Source organism: Pantherophis guttatus, chromosome 4 (assembly GCF_059756535.1).
Source record: "Pantherophis guttatus breed Tessera chromosome 4, ASM5975653v1, whole genome shotgun sequence".
NCBI lineage: Eukaryota > Metazoa > Chordata > Lepidosauria > Squamata > Colubridae > Pantherophis > Pantherophis guttatus.
Genome location: NC_142066.1, coordinates 66,352,933 through 66,368,237, shown reverse-complemented (window position 1 = coordinate 66,368,237; position 15,305 = coordinate 66,352,933). Strand labels below are relative to the sequence as shown.

At 41.5% G+C, this 15,305-nt stretch overlaps 1 protein-coding gene across 1 annotated transcript in view; it reads right to left on the bottom strand.

The window, feature by feature from the left end:
- Positions 1-15,305, bottom strand: part of COBL (cordon-bleu WH2 repeat protein) — a 122,151-nt gene that overhangs the window by 15,282 nt on the left and 91,564 nt on the right. Inside the window, exons 11-14 of the mRNA XM_034416401.3 lie at positions 10,636-10,918; positions 8,707-8,807; positions 5,632-7,331; positions 5,006-5,125 (exon numbers count right to left, since the gene is read on the bottom strand). Of these exons, the coding sequence (XP_034272292.1) occupies positions 5,006-5,125; positions 5,632-7,331; positions 8,707-8,807; positions 10,636-10,918 (2,204 nt within the window). The remainder of the gene's footprint in view (positions 1-5,005; positions 5,126-5,631; positions 7,332-8,706; positions 8,808-10,635; positions 10,919-15,305) is intronic.

Genomic DNA, 15,305 nt, shown 5'->3' with positions numbered 1-15,305 from the left:
CTTGGACCCCTAGGTATCTGTCAATCTTTCCAAGTGACTTTAAGGAGAAGTGGCTACCCAGGTCAGTGGCGAACTTGTCACACCTGTTCTTGTGTTTGCTGATGTACAAGATGTCGTCCACGTAAACGAGCACACCTTCGAATGTGTTGTTTTCTCTCCTCGTAAAAAAGCATTTATCAGCTGAGGTGGCCTCGAAGCCCATGGATCTGAGGGCCTTGGCCAAGCAGTCATACCACCTTTTGCCCGACTGCTTGAGCCCGTACAGGCTTTTATTCAGCAGCCAGGTTTGGTTCTCGCCTTTGTTGTACCCAGGCGGCGCTTTGACGTATATTTCTTTATCCAGCTCGGCGTGCAAGTACGCTGTTTGTACGTCGAATTGGAAGACCTCCAAGCCCAGGATGGTGGCCACCACCAGGGCGCTTTTGACGCTCTCCGCCCTGACGGTTGGCGAGTAGGTGTCCGTATAGTCTTCGGGGTATCTTTGGGCGAAACCCTGCGCGACTAGTCTTGCCTTGTATAGGACCTTGTTGTCCTCTAATGTCTTAACCCTGAACACCCATTTGGTTCCTATTGGTTTTTTGTCCTCTGGAACTTGGGCAGGTGAGTATACCTGGAGGTTCCTTAGGCTTTCCATCTCCTTCTCCATGGCAAGCATCCATTTTTCTTTCTCTTCCCGGGGGAGCCCGAGGATGTCTTCATATGAGCTGGGCGTGAAATGGGTGTTGTGGATGGTCATAACGTAGTCCTCTAACTTCTTTGGTAGCTTGTTTCTGGTTTCTCTGATTGGCCTGCTGGGGGTTGGCTCGGTTTCCTGCATGATGTCTGCCTCTTTGTCCATCAGGTCATCTATCTTCAGTGAAGGGTGCCCTTCTTTCCAACCTTTGACGCTTGCCTTGCGATGGTTGGCTTTGTGCCCTGTGACCTCTCTGACCTCCCTTTCCCCTTGGCCATGCTCGAACGTGACCCTATTGGCTGGGATGTCATTGGAGTGTACCCTCGACCAGTTTGCGTTTTCGTGGAAACTGGCTGATCTGGAAACCACAAAACGGTTATTGTTGTCGACAAATCTGTAGCCCTTTGTGCCCGGTTCATAACCCACGAACCTCAATCTTTTTGATAATTTCTCCCCTTTTTTTCTTAGCTGTCTGGGAATGTGGACATCAGCTGGGGCGCCGAATATGTGTAAGTGTGCAATGTTGGGCTTTCTGTTGTATAGCATCTCGTATGGTGTCTTATTGATAGAGCTTGACCACAGTCTATTCAGGGTGTAATTAGCGTAGTGTAATGCCTCTGACCAGAAATGCTGCCCCATCCCAGCATCCTCCAGGGCGCATCTCATCATGGTTTGCAACACCCCGTTTTTTCTCTCTGAGACTCCATTTTGAAAGGGGGAGAAAGGTGAAGAGGTGTAATGCGCTATGCCCTGCTCCCTCAGCCACCTTGTGAATTCTTTGGCCATGAATTCTGAGCCCCTATCAGTCATTATCTGCCTTATTCTCATGTTATGTTGCATATCTATTCTTCTGTGGAATTCCTTAAACCTTTGGAACACTTCGTTTTTGTGTCTGAGGGAGTAGACATATCCGTATCTGGTGTAGTCATCCACAATCGTGAGGAAGAATCGCTTCCTATGTCCTACAGAGGGTTTCATTGGGCCTACCAAGTCCATATGCACCAATTGGAAGGGGTATTCCGTGGTTCGTTTGGATCCCCTGGGGATGGCCTTAACCTTGATCTTAGAACGCTTACAAACTGAACACTCTAAGTAGTTTTCGCAGTTCTTTACTTTGAGACCTTCGGTACATTCCGTCATTTTCTTTACAATGGGGAAGCTTATGTGTCCCAGTCTCCTGTGGAGGAGGTGGGCGCAGTTATCATGCAATGGCTTGCCGATACATACAGACTTGTTTGTCTTCTCATGGCTACATCCTGCCTCCTGCTGCACCCCCTCTGTTTCTGGATACTTATCTACCTTGTGGTTTGTGCTGACATCAATGCCTTCTTCCTCCCTTGCGTTGGATGTGAAGTAGGGAAGCCCCTCGTGTATGGTTACCTTTCCTATCTCTTTCCCTTGCTTGATCAAGTGTGCCTTTCCATCTTTAAATTTTATTTCTATATTTGTGTCTCGTGTCAGCTTTGTGATGGCTAGCACGTTGTGGGGAATTTCTGGTACGTACAGTACTCCTTTTAGGTCCCCTACCTGTGTGATGTGTACGTTTCCTTTCCCCAGTACTTTGACCTTGCTTTGGTTTACCACCTTTATTTCTGAGTCTATTTCGGTGAGTGAGTCTAGCAGCTCTGGGTTACAAGTAGTGTGGCTTGTGGCCCCTGAGTCCAGGAGCCATGTGTTTCTCTCTGCCCTATGTTTGTCATTTGGGTCATCGTGCCTGATCCCATACATGGAGCCAGAGTTACTGTCCCTGGAGTGGTCTCTGCGCTCGTGGTGTTTCCTGGGGTTGGGTGACCACCCTCGCCCTCTTTCCTTTGGGTGCCTGAGTTCAGGTGACCTTCCCCCTCTACTGTCATGCTGTCCCCTATCCCTATGGTTCCTGGGGCAATCCTTCTTTAAGTGGTTCCTTGATCCACAAGAATAACATTCTGAGGTATCCCTGGCCCTATCCTGGAAATCCACCCTCTTTGTGGGTCTAGGGTCCCCTTTGGCTAGTTGGCGTTCCCTCCTCAGAGTGTCCTCTGCAACGAGCTGACTGGTCAGTGCGCCTAGTGTGAGGTATTGCAAGTTGAGGCTATTTAGTTGGGTCATGAAGATGTCCCAGCTGCTATCAAGAGAGTTTATGATTATGCTTATCATGCTCTCTTCAGTGATGATTTCCCCCCTCTGCATGAGTTCTGCCCTTGCAGCATTCATTTTTAAGATGTGCTCACTCATGGGGACCCCTGCCTTATGCTTGGTGGAGTGGAACTCCCTAGATAGTCTAGTGGTAGTGGCTCTGCTTTGGCTATAAAACAGGTTACATAGTTTTTGCATAATATCATAAACAGTTAGATTGTCCTCAATAGATGGATACATAGCAGATGGAATGGAGGTTAACATGATACAAAATGCCCTGTGATGAATGCAGTCAATTTCCAGTGACCAGGGCTTTTGGGGAGGTCTGTTAGCTAGGAACAGTGCATTCTCTCTCATGAGAGCAACTCTTAATTGCTGGCTCCATTCTATAATATTACCCCCATCTAACTGCAATTTTGGCAAATTGGTATAATTTGCCCCAGAAATATTAGTAAGGTTACTTACTGGGGGGAGCTGTCCATGGTCCAAAATGTGATTAAACTCACAATAAGGCTTTGGGATGTCTGTGGCCATTCTGTACTTGCTTGGATCTATGTAACTTGCTTCTCTTGTTACAGGCAGGTACTGGGCATGCGCGAAGCTCATTCCGCGTTGGAGTCCATCGGGTGAGGTTCCTGTTGCTGGAGCTCCCAGGCTTAGGCCTAGGCCTGTCGGTGGGAGGCTGGACCCGCCCCCAGTGGGTCCGAAGATTCCCCCTGAGGCTGGACACCACTGCTGGATGGCCGGATCCCCGGCGAAGAAGGGCAGAAGGTGAGGAGGCGACGCGGTCGCAAGTCGAGGACTTTCGCGGGTCGGCGGCGCGGCAGCAGCGGAGGTCGTAGGTTGAGGATTCCCTGCACTCAGCGGCTCAGCGGTAATGGCGGCGGCGGCGGATCCTCCCTCATGGTCGCTGGTCCCTGGTCGCGTGGACTGGCCTGATGGATGTCGTGGCGTGGGTGAGTCGCCGGTTCTTCTCTTCTCCCTCGGGCCTCGGGTTGTCGGTGTAGCGGGTGGTGAGTTCGAGTTCTGCAGTTGATTCTTCCTGCAGGTGGGCAGTCTCTTGTGCCGGTTGTTGGTGTGTGCGGTGTTTTTAGTTGGTTGTGACTCGGTTGCCTGGTCTTTGTTGGTTGTCCTGGCCTTCTTGTGCTTTCCAGGATTTTTCTTTGGTTTATTGAGTGCCGCGGGAGGCTCGAAAGCGGAGCCTAGGGCAGCAGTGATGGTCTCGATTGCCTTTTGCAATTCGAGATCGGTAGGCGTTTTTCTTTTTATTATTGTGGTCTCTTCGTGGTCGCTTTCAGAGCTGGGCTCTTCGTAGTCGCTTTCTGAGTCCCCCTCGTCTGTTTCGGGGTTCGGGCATTTTCGCGCCAAGGGATTCAAATCCTGGCTTCCCATTGGCTGATGCTCGTCCCAAGATGGCCGCCGGGAAGGGGGCGCGGAAATGGGTTCTGCCGGCTCAGGATCATCAGGTTGGGGTGGCTTACCCTTTTTTGCTGGCTTTTCTTTCTCGGTGGTCTTTGGGGGCTCAATCGCTGTTTCTTGTTGCTCGAAGAGACTTTGAATATTCGCGATGAGGTTTTCTTTGTCGCTGCTTGCCTCCATCAGTTTCAGGATGGAGAGTTTGAATTTATTCATTTTCTGTGCTGTTTCTTCTTCCGGGGCGGTGATCTCCTTGGATGGCCCCTCTTCATCTGATTGTGAGTCCAGGCTGGAGTCCTGCTCGCTTCCAGCTTCTGTCTCCTCCATGGCTGTGGCTTTGGTTGCAAGCTTCTCAGCCATCTTCTTGGTAAGAGCTCTGGTCTGTGCTCTGTTTGCTTCTTCAGGGTAGGTGTTGGGTTCAGTCATTGTCTGGAGTTATGGGCAACCATCCTCTGCTACCATTTTGTTATAAGCTGGATCTAGCCCAATAACTCAGAGACAGACTCCAATTCTTTTCTGTAGTTTTATTATTGATCTATTGGTACTGGAGGTCACTGACCTTGTACCTTTCTCTTTCAGGTATACATCTGGAATCTCCTGTGGACCATGTGGTTGGACCTTTTGTACCCAGGAGGAGGGGCTAAGAGGTAAGGAGTGGTTATAAGGATTATGGGATATGTGGTTAGTTAACCCTTGAAGGTCCGGGTGATCAGGGAGACATAGTAGTTAGGCATTTATCATGACAATTTTTAATTACATCTTTGTTAAATGACAAATATAATGCAGTGCAATTAGAATTACCTTTCTTAATGTTGAGAGTCCACTGTGCCCTCTAATAGCTGCCAAAAGAGCTGAATGCCCAGTCTCCGTTTCCATGCACTTTGACTCTTTTGGACTTCCTCTTATAGTACTACATGAAATCTGACATATGACAAAACACATACATTTATTTTTTAAAACTTAAAATTTGGAAGCATGAATAATATGAGCATCTGATTATTTTTTAAAAAACTTGCCTAATTTTGGCCTTTATCTGACCTGAATATATAGTGAGCTATATATAAAAGCAGATTTGCAAAATACTATAATACTATAAAACTAATATACATATGAATTTTTGCATACACTGCATGATAATTATTACCTCTTTAGGACAGGATTAGTCGGTTATACTATCTATAATCATAGCACCAAATGTTAAATATATGAAGATGTTATGGCTGTTGCATAATACCAAATAGCACGTATAGAACTGATGGTACTGTAATACTGTATATTGGTAATATGCAAGTTTTATAGTGTTATATTAGCTTAATAAGTTACTGGAAATAAAAGTTAGTTATAACTTTGGTAAAAACAACAACAAACACTGATCTTACAGGAAATGGTGCTTCATCCAAAGCTGCTTTTACCCAACAAATATTTACCTTTCGAAGCTTGTCTTTTCCTCCTGAGTTTTGAATGGCTTCCATTAAAGCACTATGTAGTGATGTATCATTTGGAGGTGGCTTCTGGATGACTGACTTAAATTTCTTCTTTGGCCCAAAAATATCGTAGATGTTGTCTTCTAGTCTATTAGGACAGAGTTTACTTTCTGCCTTACCAAGATTCTCATATTTTTCTGTTATTTGGTTAACCATTGCTGTTGATGGTATATCGCTTGATTTCACGTGGGAGCTAAATATTGTGGCAGATGAATCAGCATTAGGTTTGCTAAGAAAAAAGGGAGAGCTAACCTGATCAGATGGCTTTTTTATTACTGCAAGAGTCATTTCTCTATCTGTTACATCTTGTAGTAAATTATAGACAAGTTCCTGTTCCGAGAGTTTGTTTTTGTTAGATGTTAATGTAGTAACTGTCCCACGAATAGTATTAGATTTGTTATGTTTTAGTGCCTTGATATTTGATATCCTAGGATCAGCACAAGGTGAAATGGCATTTGACACATTTTTACTACAACTGAAGGTAGTTGAATACAGTTCTTTTGTTTTTGCTGGCTCTGTTTCCACTGGGCAATATTTGGCTGCAATAGTACATCCTTTGGAAATTGGCTCTATTTCAGTTTTCATTCCTTCTGTTTTATTTAGCTCTTCATACTGCTTTTCTTGAATGATTTCAAACTGGGTTATATCATTGGAATTGGCAACAGTTGTGGTTAAATGATCATTTGATGATTGTTTTGAGGGCATCTGAAACATGAAATCTTTTCTACTGATCGCACATGCTAAAATAGTTTTCCCTGAAAACTGTGAAGTATTACTAAGGACTTTTATTTCATCTGGTCCAACAATATTTTCATTACTGGCAGTAACTATTGGCCAAGTTTCTGTTTTCAGACTCTTAATACAATCAGGTTTAGTACTGAACATTTTATTAGGTTGTTTGGAATTAAAGGAGTTGTCTGCGTCAACAGAATGGTCTAATGATAATCCTTCAGTTTGCTTTTCTATAGAATTTGACCTCTTATATTCTTTACCTCTGTCAAAACCAGTTACTTTAGAGGTTCCATCTACTATAATTTTTCTAGCACAACCATTATTTAGTTTCACTAGGTTACCCAGCTCATCTAACTGAATAGCATCTGTGTAAAGGGACTGATTTCTGTTAAAATCTCTTATTTTGGGTTTGGGAGGAACTACTGTAAAAGTTGTCAGGCCAGTTTTGGAGCGATAGATTTTACTTCTATTGATATTACCACGCCATGGAAATTGTGTTGATTCTTCTTCATCAGGGTTTTTTACTGATGCACCTTTCAATTCTAGATGAGATTTATTAAGTTCATCACTGATATTTTCATAAGTATTTTCTGTAGAAAATTTTTGTAACAAATTCTTAGGTGAATAGGAAGATGTTCGTACACATTCCTTACTGACAGATTCAATATTTATATTTCTGTCAAAAAATTTAACTAGATCAGCCAATTTAACTGGAATATTTTCACTAGTTTCTTCTTCTGTATTGGAGTGAGCAATAGTATAATTTTCTGGAACTTCATCAATAATTGTCACTGGCACAGGAGATGAAACATCAGAAGGATTCTTAGCTTTTTGTAGCAGTGGGCTGGATGCATCTTTCATCTCAAAGATAACCGACTGGCTTTTGGAATCATTACGTATATTTTCCGTCACTGTAAATATTGTCAACAAATTATTTCAAAAACAATGAAACTGCAGCATTTTGCAAAGTTTTATAATCAAAAGTATCTCAAGGAATCCTAAAAGACCTATATTTAATATTTTCTCAGCAGCAGCAGCAGTTCCCATTCTGCAAACTTTCTTTTTTTACTACAGAAATTGTTTTATATATCACAAAAAAGGTTACTGTTTGAAAAATAATTGAACACAACGTAACTAACACAACACAAACAATCTGAATCTGTATTGTGCTAAAATATAAAGAAATTCTGCATTTAGTCAACCATTTGCATGTAATAAAGGAAAGTATTATCAACAGAGCTTATTTCTACAAGGTTATTTCTGGGCAAGACTCCAAAATCACAGAATATAGTTCTCAAGAAAGCAGTGTGTGTGTGTGTGTGTGTGTAGATCTATATGTATATATCAGTGGTGGGTTGCTCCCGGTTCTGTCCAGTTCTTGTGAACCGGTAGTAAAAGTGGTGGGAGGCTCCGCCCACCCACCTGGATGTCATAATTGACAATCTGCGCATGTGCAGAAGTTTCTGTGGATGCGTAGAAGCATGCGCACACGCAAGCGCACTCCCATTGTGAACCAGTAGTAAAGGTAAGTAGAACCCACCCCTGGTATATATGTATGTGTATGTATGTATATGTGTGTATGTATATGTGTGTAGATACATGTGTGTGTGTGTTTGTGTGTTTGTCTACCACACAAGACAATAGACTTTTCTATAATTTTTACTCGTACAGTAGCACAGTACGAGTAAAAATTATAGAAAAGTCTATTGTCTTGTGTGACAGTAGCACAGTTTGACTTTTTAATGCTATTATGTTTCTTTTGTGATGGAATATTCAGTCTTCCATCACTGTATCTAAATAATACTATTTAGAAATTTATTCTCTTGCTCTATGCCTACAAATATAATAATCAGTGGTATATTGCTTTTTTTGTAATAGTGGTATACTATTTTTAAGAACTGGCTCTGTTGGCTCCATTGCTAGCCCTTAGCCATGGAACAACAGATCGGCATGTTAGGCATTAATGTTCACCTTTGTTCTTAAAGTTCGTAGAAATTTAACTATAATTCTCACAAGCTAGAGTGAGCCAGGTTCAATACATCACTGAATGTAACTATAGTAAAAGGCTTTCATCTAGAAAGAGAAAAATAAGGCTAATCATGGAAGTGGAACATTTTCACTGGCATAATATCCAATAAAGCTACTAGGTTATGATAGGCAATTATATTACCATTACTACTTTCTCCAATTTCGAGATTTACAGAAATCTTTTAAACCTTTCTAGTACATTCTCTGCTATTATTTTCTCCTGCTTTCTATTATGTTTGCAGATCAACTTCCACCTACCTGCTAGGCTTTCGTCTAGTGCAAGTTGAAATTTTTGTATACCAGCAACCATAAACATATCAGTATTCTCAGTTTTGGCTTCCATCATTCTGCCATCAGCCCTGTATTATGAAGACAACTAGTTAATTGCTGATTTCTAACAGGGCTAATCATATTAATACTATAATTTGGGTGAATCTGGTTGAAGCAGGCCAAGGAACAGGAAAGTCAAAGTAGGCCAAAAGAAGTCAATATGCATTGTACTGATTATAGAAAGGCCTTCAATTATTTCAACCATGTCAAATTATGGAATCTCCTGAGGAAAATAAGAATCCAGAATATTTCACTGTCCTCATACAAATCCTATATATACAGAATAGGAAGCCAGAGTCTGGAGTGACTGCAGATTGGCAGGAGTGAAACAAGGATGTGTACAGTCTCCTAATTACTCAGACTATGCATTGAATATAAATTAAGGGAGGCTGGATTGAAAGAAATGTGTGGTTTTAAAACTGGGGGAAGAAACATTGATGACCTGAGCTATACTTAGGACACTATTCTGACAGCTGAGAATGCAAATGATCTACAAGCTCTTGTAAGGAAAGTCAAAGAACACAGTAAGAAAATGGAATTAAAGATTAAAATGGTAGTAGATATAGTAAGGAGCCTTAAAACTGTCAATGAAAGTACTGAAATGTTGGGTAGCTTCAGCCTTATAGGATAAACTTTCAACAGTAAAGGAATCAGCAATCAACTTGATAATGTAGCTATGAAAGCATTGAAAGACACGACATGTTATACCTGTAAAGATCAGAATCATGTAGGCAATGATTTTCCCTGTAACACTTTTTGGAAGTGAAAACTGGACTCTGCAGAAGCAAAGAATAGGACAGAAAGAGTAGTGATGCTTTCGAAGTTGGAGAAAACTCTTGAGAATACCATGGATACCCAAGAAAACAAACAGATCATCAAACAAATCAATTCAGAGTTTTCATAACAGGTACAAATGACCATACTCAAATTAACATGTTACATACACATTATGAGAAGACTTAGCTCTCTGATGTAGGTTACAATTCTAGGACAAATGGAAGGAAAGAGAAGAAGAGGACAACAAGATGCAAGGTGGATGATGCAAATTACAGTACATATCATTGGGAGACCTGAAGGTTGGGGATACACCATGCTGGAGGAAGTCTATTTATGTGGTGACTAAGATTCAACACTGACTTGATGGCCTATATTTTAATTAAACCCCACAGAACCAAATTGCTTTAAAATTACATGTAACAATAAAAAACATTAAAATATTAAAAATTATATTTCCCTTGATAACAGAAAATAGAGTGGATTAGAACTGTTTGCCCCAACTCAAGCAAGTAAAACAATGTGTCCTGAATTCCTCAAATTTGTATAGGGTTGGAGCATAGTCTAGACTCTAGGAGCACAAAGAGCCATTATTAATTGTTATTATCATGTACTAAGTGAGAGGGTGGGGAGGAGTCAGAGGATGAGACACAGAGCTTGGGTTTCTTATTTGGATTAGGAACTCAACAACGGAAATAGAATGCAAAGCAAAATTTTGCAAGTCTGCAGATAGATCAAAAGCCAGCTAAAGGGCTGAGTAGCTGGAAAAGTCAGTGGTCAGCTCTTGCTTTAGATCTTAGATTTTTCTCTGAGTTTGTTGCCTTTTTCTCCTTTGGATTTAGTGCTTGATTAATAGTCCATAGATCTCAATCTTGATTTACTTTTTTTTTTTTTAAACACAAACAGAGTCTATTTTAAAAAATAAAACAAAAGAACTTTTGCAAAAGAACTAGCTGCAGTAAAGTCTGGGTGTGATTAATTGTATGTTTAGGCCCCTGACAAAATTTATAAGCTACTTGTTTCCTTTACAGCCAGCTATGCCAAAATAATAAACTTACATATCATCTCAAAAATGTAACTTACCTTTGTTTAATATTCTCAGATTTATTATTTTTAAAGGAAGCATTATTTACAGAACATTCTTTTGCAACCAACACGGAATCTATTTCAGCCGAGGTCTTCTCTACATCAATGGATTTGTCTGTTGAATTTATGCCATCATTTTGAAAAGCCAGTGGTACAATAACAGGGGGTAAATTAATAATTTTTGAATCATCTATATTGCATTCTGGCATAGAACAACTGCTAAAAGGGTTGGTTTCTTCTACAGTGTCTTCTTTATAAGTATGTGAAAGTTGGACATTTCCTAAAGAAAACACAGGGAAAAAGTGAACAATGAAGCTTTTGTTGTTTGGCATCATATTGCCTAATTCATTGCTGTCTTCAAGTCCTGCCTTCACCATGAAAACCAGTTGAGTGATCTTGGTCCATTCTCTTAGTCCAACTCAGCTCACAACAACCTCACCTGTTGTTGTGGAGAAAATAGGAGGAGAGAGATGTGTTGGATATGTTCACTGCCTTTAGTTATTTGTTAGATAGATAGATAGATAGATAGATAGATAGATAGATAGATAGACAGACAGATAGATAGATAGATAGATGTAAGTAGTATATAAATAAATAAAGAATAAATAAATTTCCGTTTGTTACTTTTTGTCTTGCCCTCAAATGCTTTGGAGAATAGGTTGACCCCCTCTTCTTTGTGAGTCCCTCATATATTGGAAGCCTATTGTCTCATCCCTAATCTTTCTCTTCATTAGACTAGACATTTCCAGTTCCTGCAACCGTTCATCATATGTTTAGCCCTCTAATAATCTTTGTTGCTCTTTTCTTCACTCTTTCTAGAATCGCAATGTTTTTTGTATTGCAGTAACCAAAATTGGATGCAGTATTCTAAGTGGAGTATTACTAAACAGTATACAGTGATACTAATGCTTCACTTGATCAGATTACTATTAGTTTTTTTAAATTTTCTATTTAAAAATCTTTAATTAAATTACATTTTAAAAAACAATACATTTCAAAAACAACACAGGGCAAGAAATTCTGTAACGAATTACTGATAGAATCTATAACTGTGGCCTAGAATTTCAGTTCTTGTAGAGATGATGAGAATGGCAAAGATGGTGATTAGCCAAATCAATCTACTTCATGATAAAGTCATTTTTATTGACAGTTGTGGGCTGCAATATATGCCACAATAATCTGGTGCAATTTGGCAGAGAGGGAGGTTTGTTAATTTTTTAATCTAGGGCTGACAGAATGTGGCCCACAGACAGACAGTCAACTAGTTCCCATATCTAAGGAATAGAATCTCAACCATGCAATTTTAGTGCTCATATATATTAATATATAAAATAGATTCTAAAATTTTGAAAATTACATTTCTACAACTGAATGCCAAAGGTTGAGGAGAAACTAACCACAGAAAAGCAATTCAAACATTTCCTTCCCTTCCCTTTTTCCTTTCCTTTTTTTCCTTCTTTTTTGAAAAGGCCTACAGTTATATAGAAGTCCATCAAGAATTGTCAAGATGAAGTGTTTAAAGTAACAATGTCTTACTCAAAGTGGTTACAGCTACCAGAATTGCTCCTCTATTGAGTAATTCTGAAAAGCAATTTCTTTTCAGAAACCCAAAATGTTTACTAGTTAAATCCAGATTAAATCACCTTCACTATAGTATATTATCATCTTCAGACATATATTATAAAACCCAGTTTATCTTCCAATGCACATTTTTCAATTACAACACTATCTTTTAAAACTTATCCTCTGCTCTAAATGCATGATTTGATTTGATTTGATTTTGATTTTATTATATTTTTATACGGCCCTTCTCCCGAAGGACTCAGGGCGGTGAACAGCCATAATAAAACAATATACAAGACAAATTTAAAAACCATAATAAAATAATTCAATTTTGGCTGAATTTAAAATCCACATTCTAAAACCCTTATAAAACCATATTAAAAACCCATATTTAAACCCGATTAAAATTATTGTCTCATCAGACCGGCTTGCTGGAATAACAAGGGTCTTCAGCGCACGACGGAAGGCACGGAGGTCGGGGATCCTTTGTATATCTGGGGGCAATTCGTTCCATAGGGCAGGAGCCCCCACAGAGAAGGCTCTACCCCTCCCTGGGAGTCGCCAGTCGACATTGTTTGGCCGACAGCACCCTGAGGCCTTCTCTGTGGGAGCGTATTGGTCGGTGGGAGGCAGTCAGTGGTAACAGGCGGTCGTGTAAATATCCAGGCCCTAAGCCATGGAGCACTTTAAAGATGGTAACCAACACCTTGAAACGCATCCGGAAGACCACCAGGAGCCAATGCAGCTCGCGCAAGAGAGGTGTTACATGGGAGCGACGGGTCGCCCCCATTATCACTCGCGCGGCTGCATTCTGGACCAGTTGGAGCCTCTGGGTGCTTCTCAAGGGGAGCCCCATGTAGAGAGCATTGCAATAGTCCAGACGGGAAGTGACGAGGGCGTGGGTGACTGTGCGCAAGGCATCCCGATCCAGAAAGGGACACAACTAGGAGATCAGGCGAACCTGATAAAAAGCCCCCTTGGCTACGGCCGTCATATGATCATCCAACGACAGCCGTGAGTCCAGGAGGACGCCCAAGTTGCGAGCCCTCTCTGAGGGGGGTAAGATCTCATCCCCAATAGCCAGTGATGGTTCTAGCTGGCTATATCGGGACGTCGTAAACCACAGCCACTCAGTCTTGGAGGGGTTGAGTCTGAGCCTATTCCTCCCCATCCAGATCCGCACAGCCTCCAGGCATTGGGACATCACATCAAGGGCATCATTGGGGTGGCCTGGGGTTGAAATGTACAACTGCATGTCATCGGCATACAGTTGACACTTCACCCCAAAGTCACGGATGATCTCACCCAGCGGCTTCACATAAATGTTGAACAGGAGAGGCGAGAGGACTGACCCTTGCAGCACCCCACAAGTGAGGAGCCTCGAGGTCGACCTCTGTCCCCCCGTCAACACAGACTGCTTACGGTCAGAGAGGAAGGAGGAGAATCATCATAACATGGTGCCCTCCACTCCCATCCCCTGCAGCTGACGCAGCATGATACCATGATCGATGGTATCAAAAGCTGCTGAGAGGTCCAGGAGGACCAGGACAGAGGAACAACCCCTGTCCCGGGCCCTCCAAAGATCATCGACCAATGCGATCAATGCCGTTTCCGTGCTGTAACCTGTCCTGAAGCCCGACTGGCACGGATCTAGATAGCTTCATCAGGAATTGAGGAAGTTGTCGCGCCACCACACTCTCAACAACCTTCACCGCAAAGCAGAGGTTGGAGACAGGACGGTAATTAGCTAATATAGCCGGGTCCAAGGAAAGCTTCTTGAGGAGGGACCTCACCACCGCCTCTTTCAAGGCGGATGGGAAGATACCCTCACTCCACAAAGTGTTAATAATCTCCTGAGACCAGCCTCGTGTAACCTCCCGGGAGGCCAGCACCAACCAGAAGGGACATGGGTCCAATAAACATGTGGTAGCGTTAAGCCTCCCCAAAATCCTGTCCACGTCCTCAGGAACCACAGGGTCAAACTCTTCCCAGATAACACTCTCAAGACTCATCCCCATCATCCTGTCTGAAGCTACCCAGTCGGAGTCCAGGTCGTCCCGAATCTGAGCGATTTTATCATGCAGATATTGCACAAAATCCTCAGCTCTACCCTGCAAGGGGTCCTCCCTCGCTCCCACCTGAAGTAGGGAGTGGGTCACCCTAAACAGGGCAGCTGGGCGGTTCTCTGCAGATGCAATAAGAGTGGAAAAATAATTAGATTTCACCACTCTTATTGCCACTAGGTAGGTCTTGATATAAGACCTCACCAGTGTTCGGTCAGTCACTAATATACTCTACTACCAAGTCTAAGCATACATTGATAGGATCTGAATCTGACTAAATGTTGACTATATCCAGATATATTCAGGGGTATGACCAAGGGTCTTCAAAATATCAGCTTGTTCTATATTCGCTGTGATGGGTAATTAAGAAATAAGTAAGAACAGCACTCATGGATTTGAGAGTTTCAGATTAATTAAAAAGCTCACCCTGTGTTTTCTCACTAATTTCAATAAATCCAAATCTTTTTAGAAAATCTGAGATCAAAAGGCTAAAGTAATTCTGATGGCTTTAAAATTGTCTGGTATTCCTTGTTTTATGTTTGGAAATCAATGTCCAAAACTTTTCCTCTTTTTCTCTGGGAAGGACATTAAGGGTTCATTTTGAATCAACTTTCTAAAGCAAGCCATCTTGAAAGTGATATTCAAATAAGATGATTTATGTTTTCATACCTTTCAAAAAGAGTTGTCAATAAAGCTTCAAACATACAATACCTGGAAAATATGTCTTCCTTGTTGTACCTAAGGGGTCTTAGATGTAAAAATTTTCCTTCTGAAAAGCCCTTCTGCTGCCCTTAAAGTGATATGAACATGTCTAGATATGAAAAACGTTGGTTTCTCTGATTGTAATTTTTTTTATGAAAAACAAATAGCTTATATATATAGTATTTCTAGAGACCTACTATAGAAGATAGATAGATAGCATGTCTCTAGAAATACTTTCCGTTTTACTGCAGAAATGGGTATAGTCTTATCAAATAGTAACATGACAACTTTACACACACACACACACACACACACACACACACACTATTTGTGAATTTT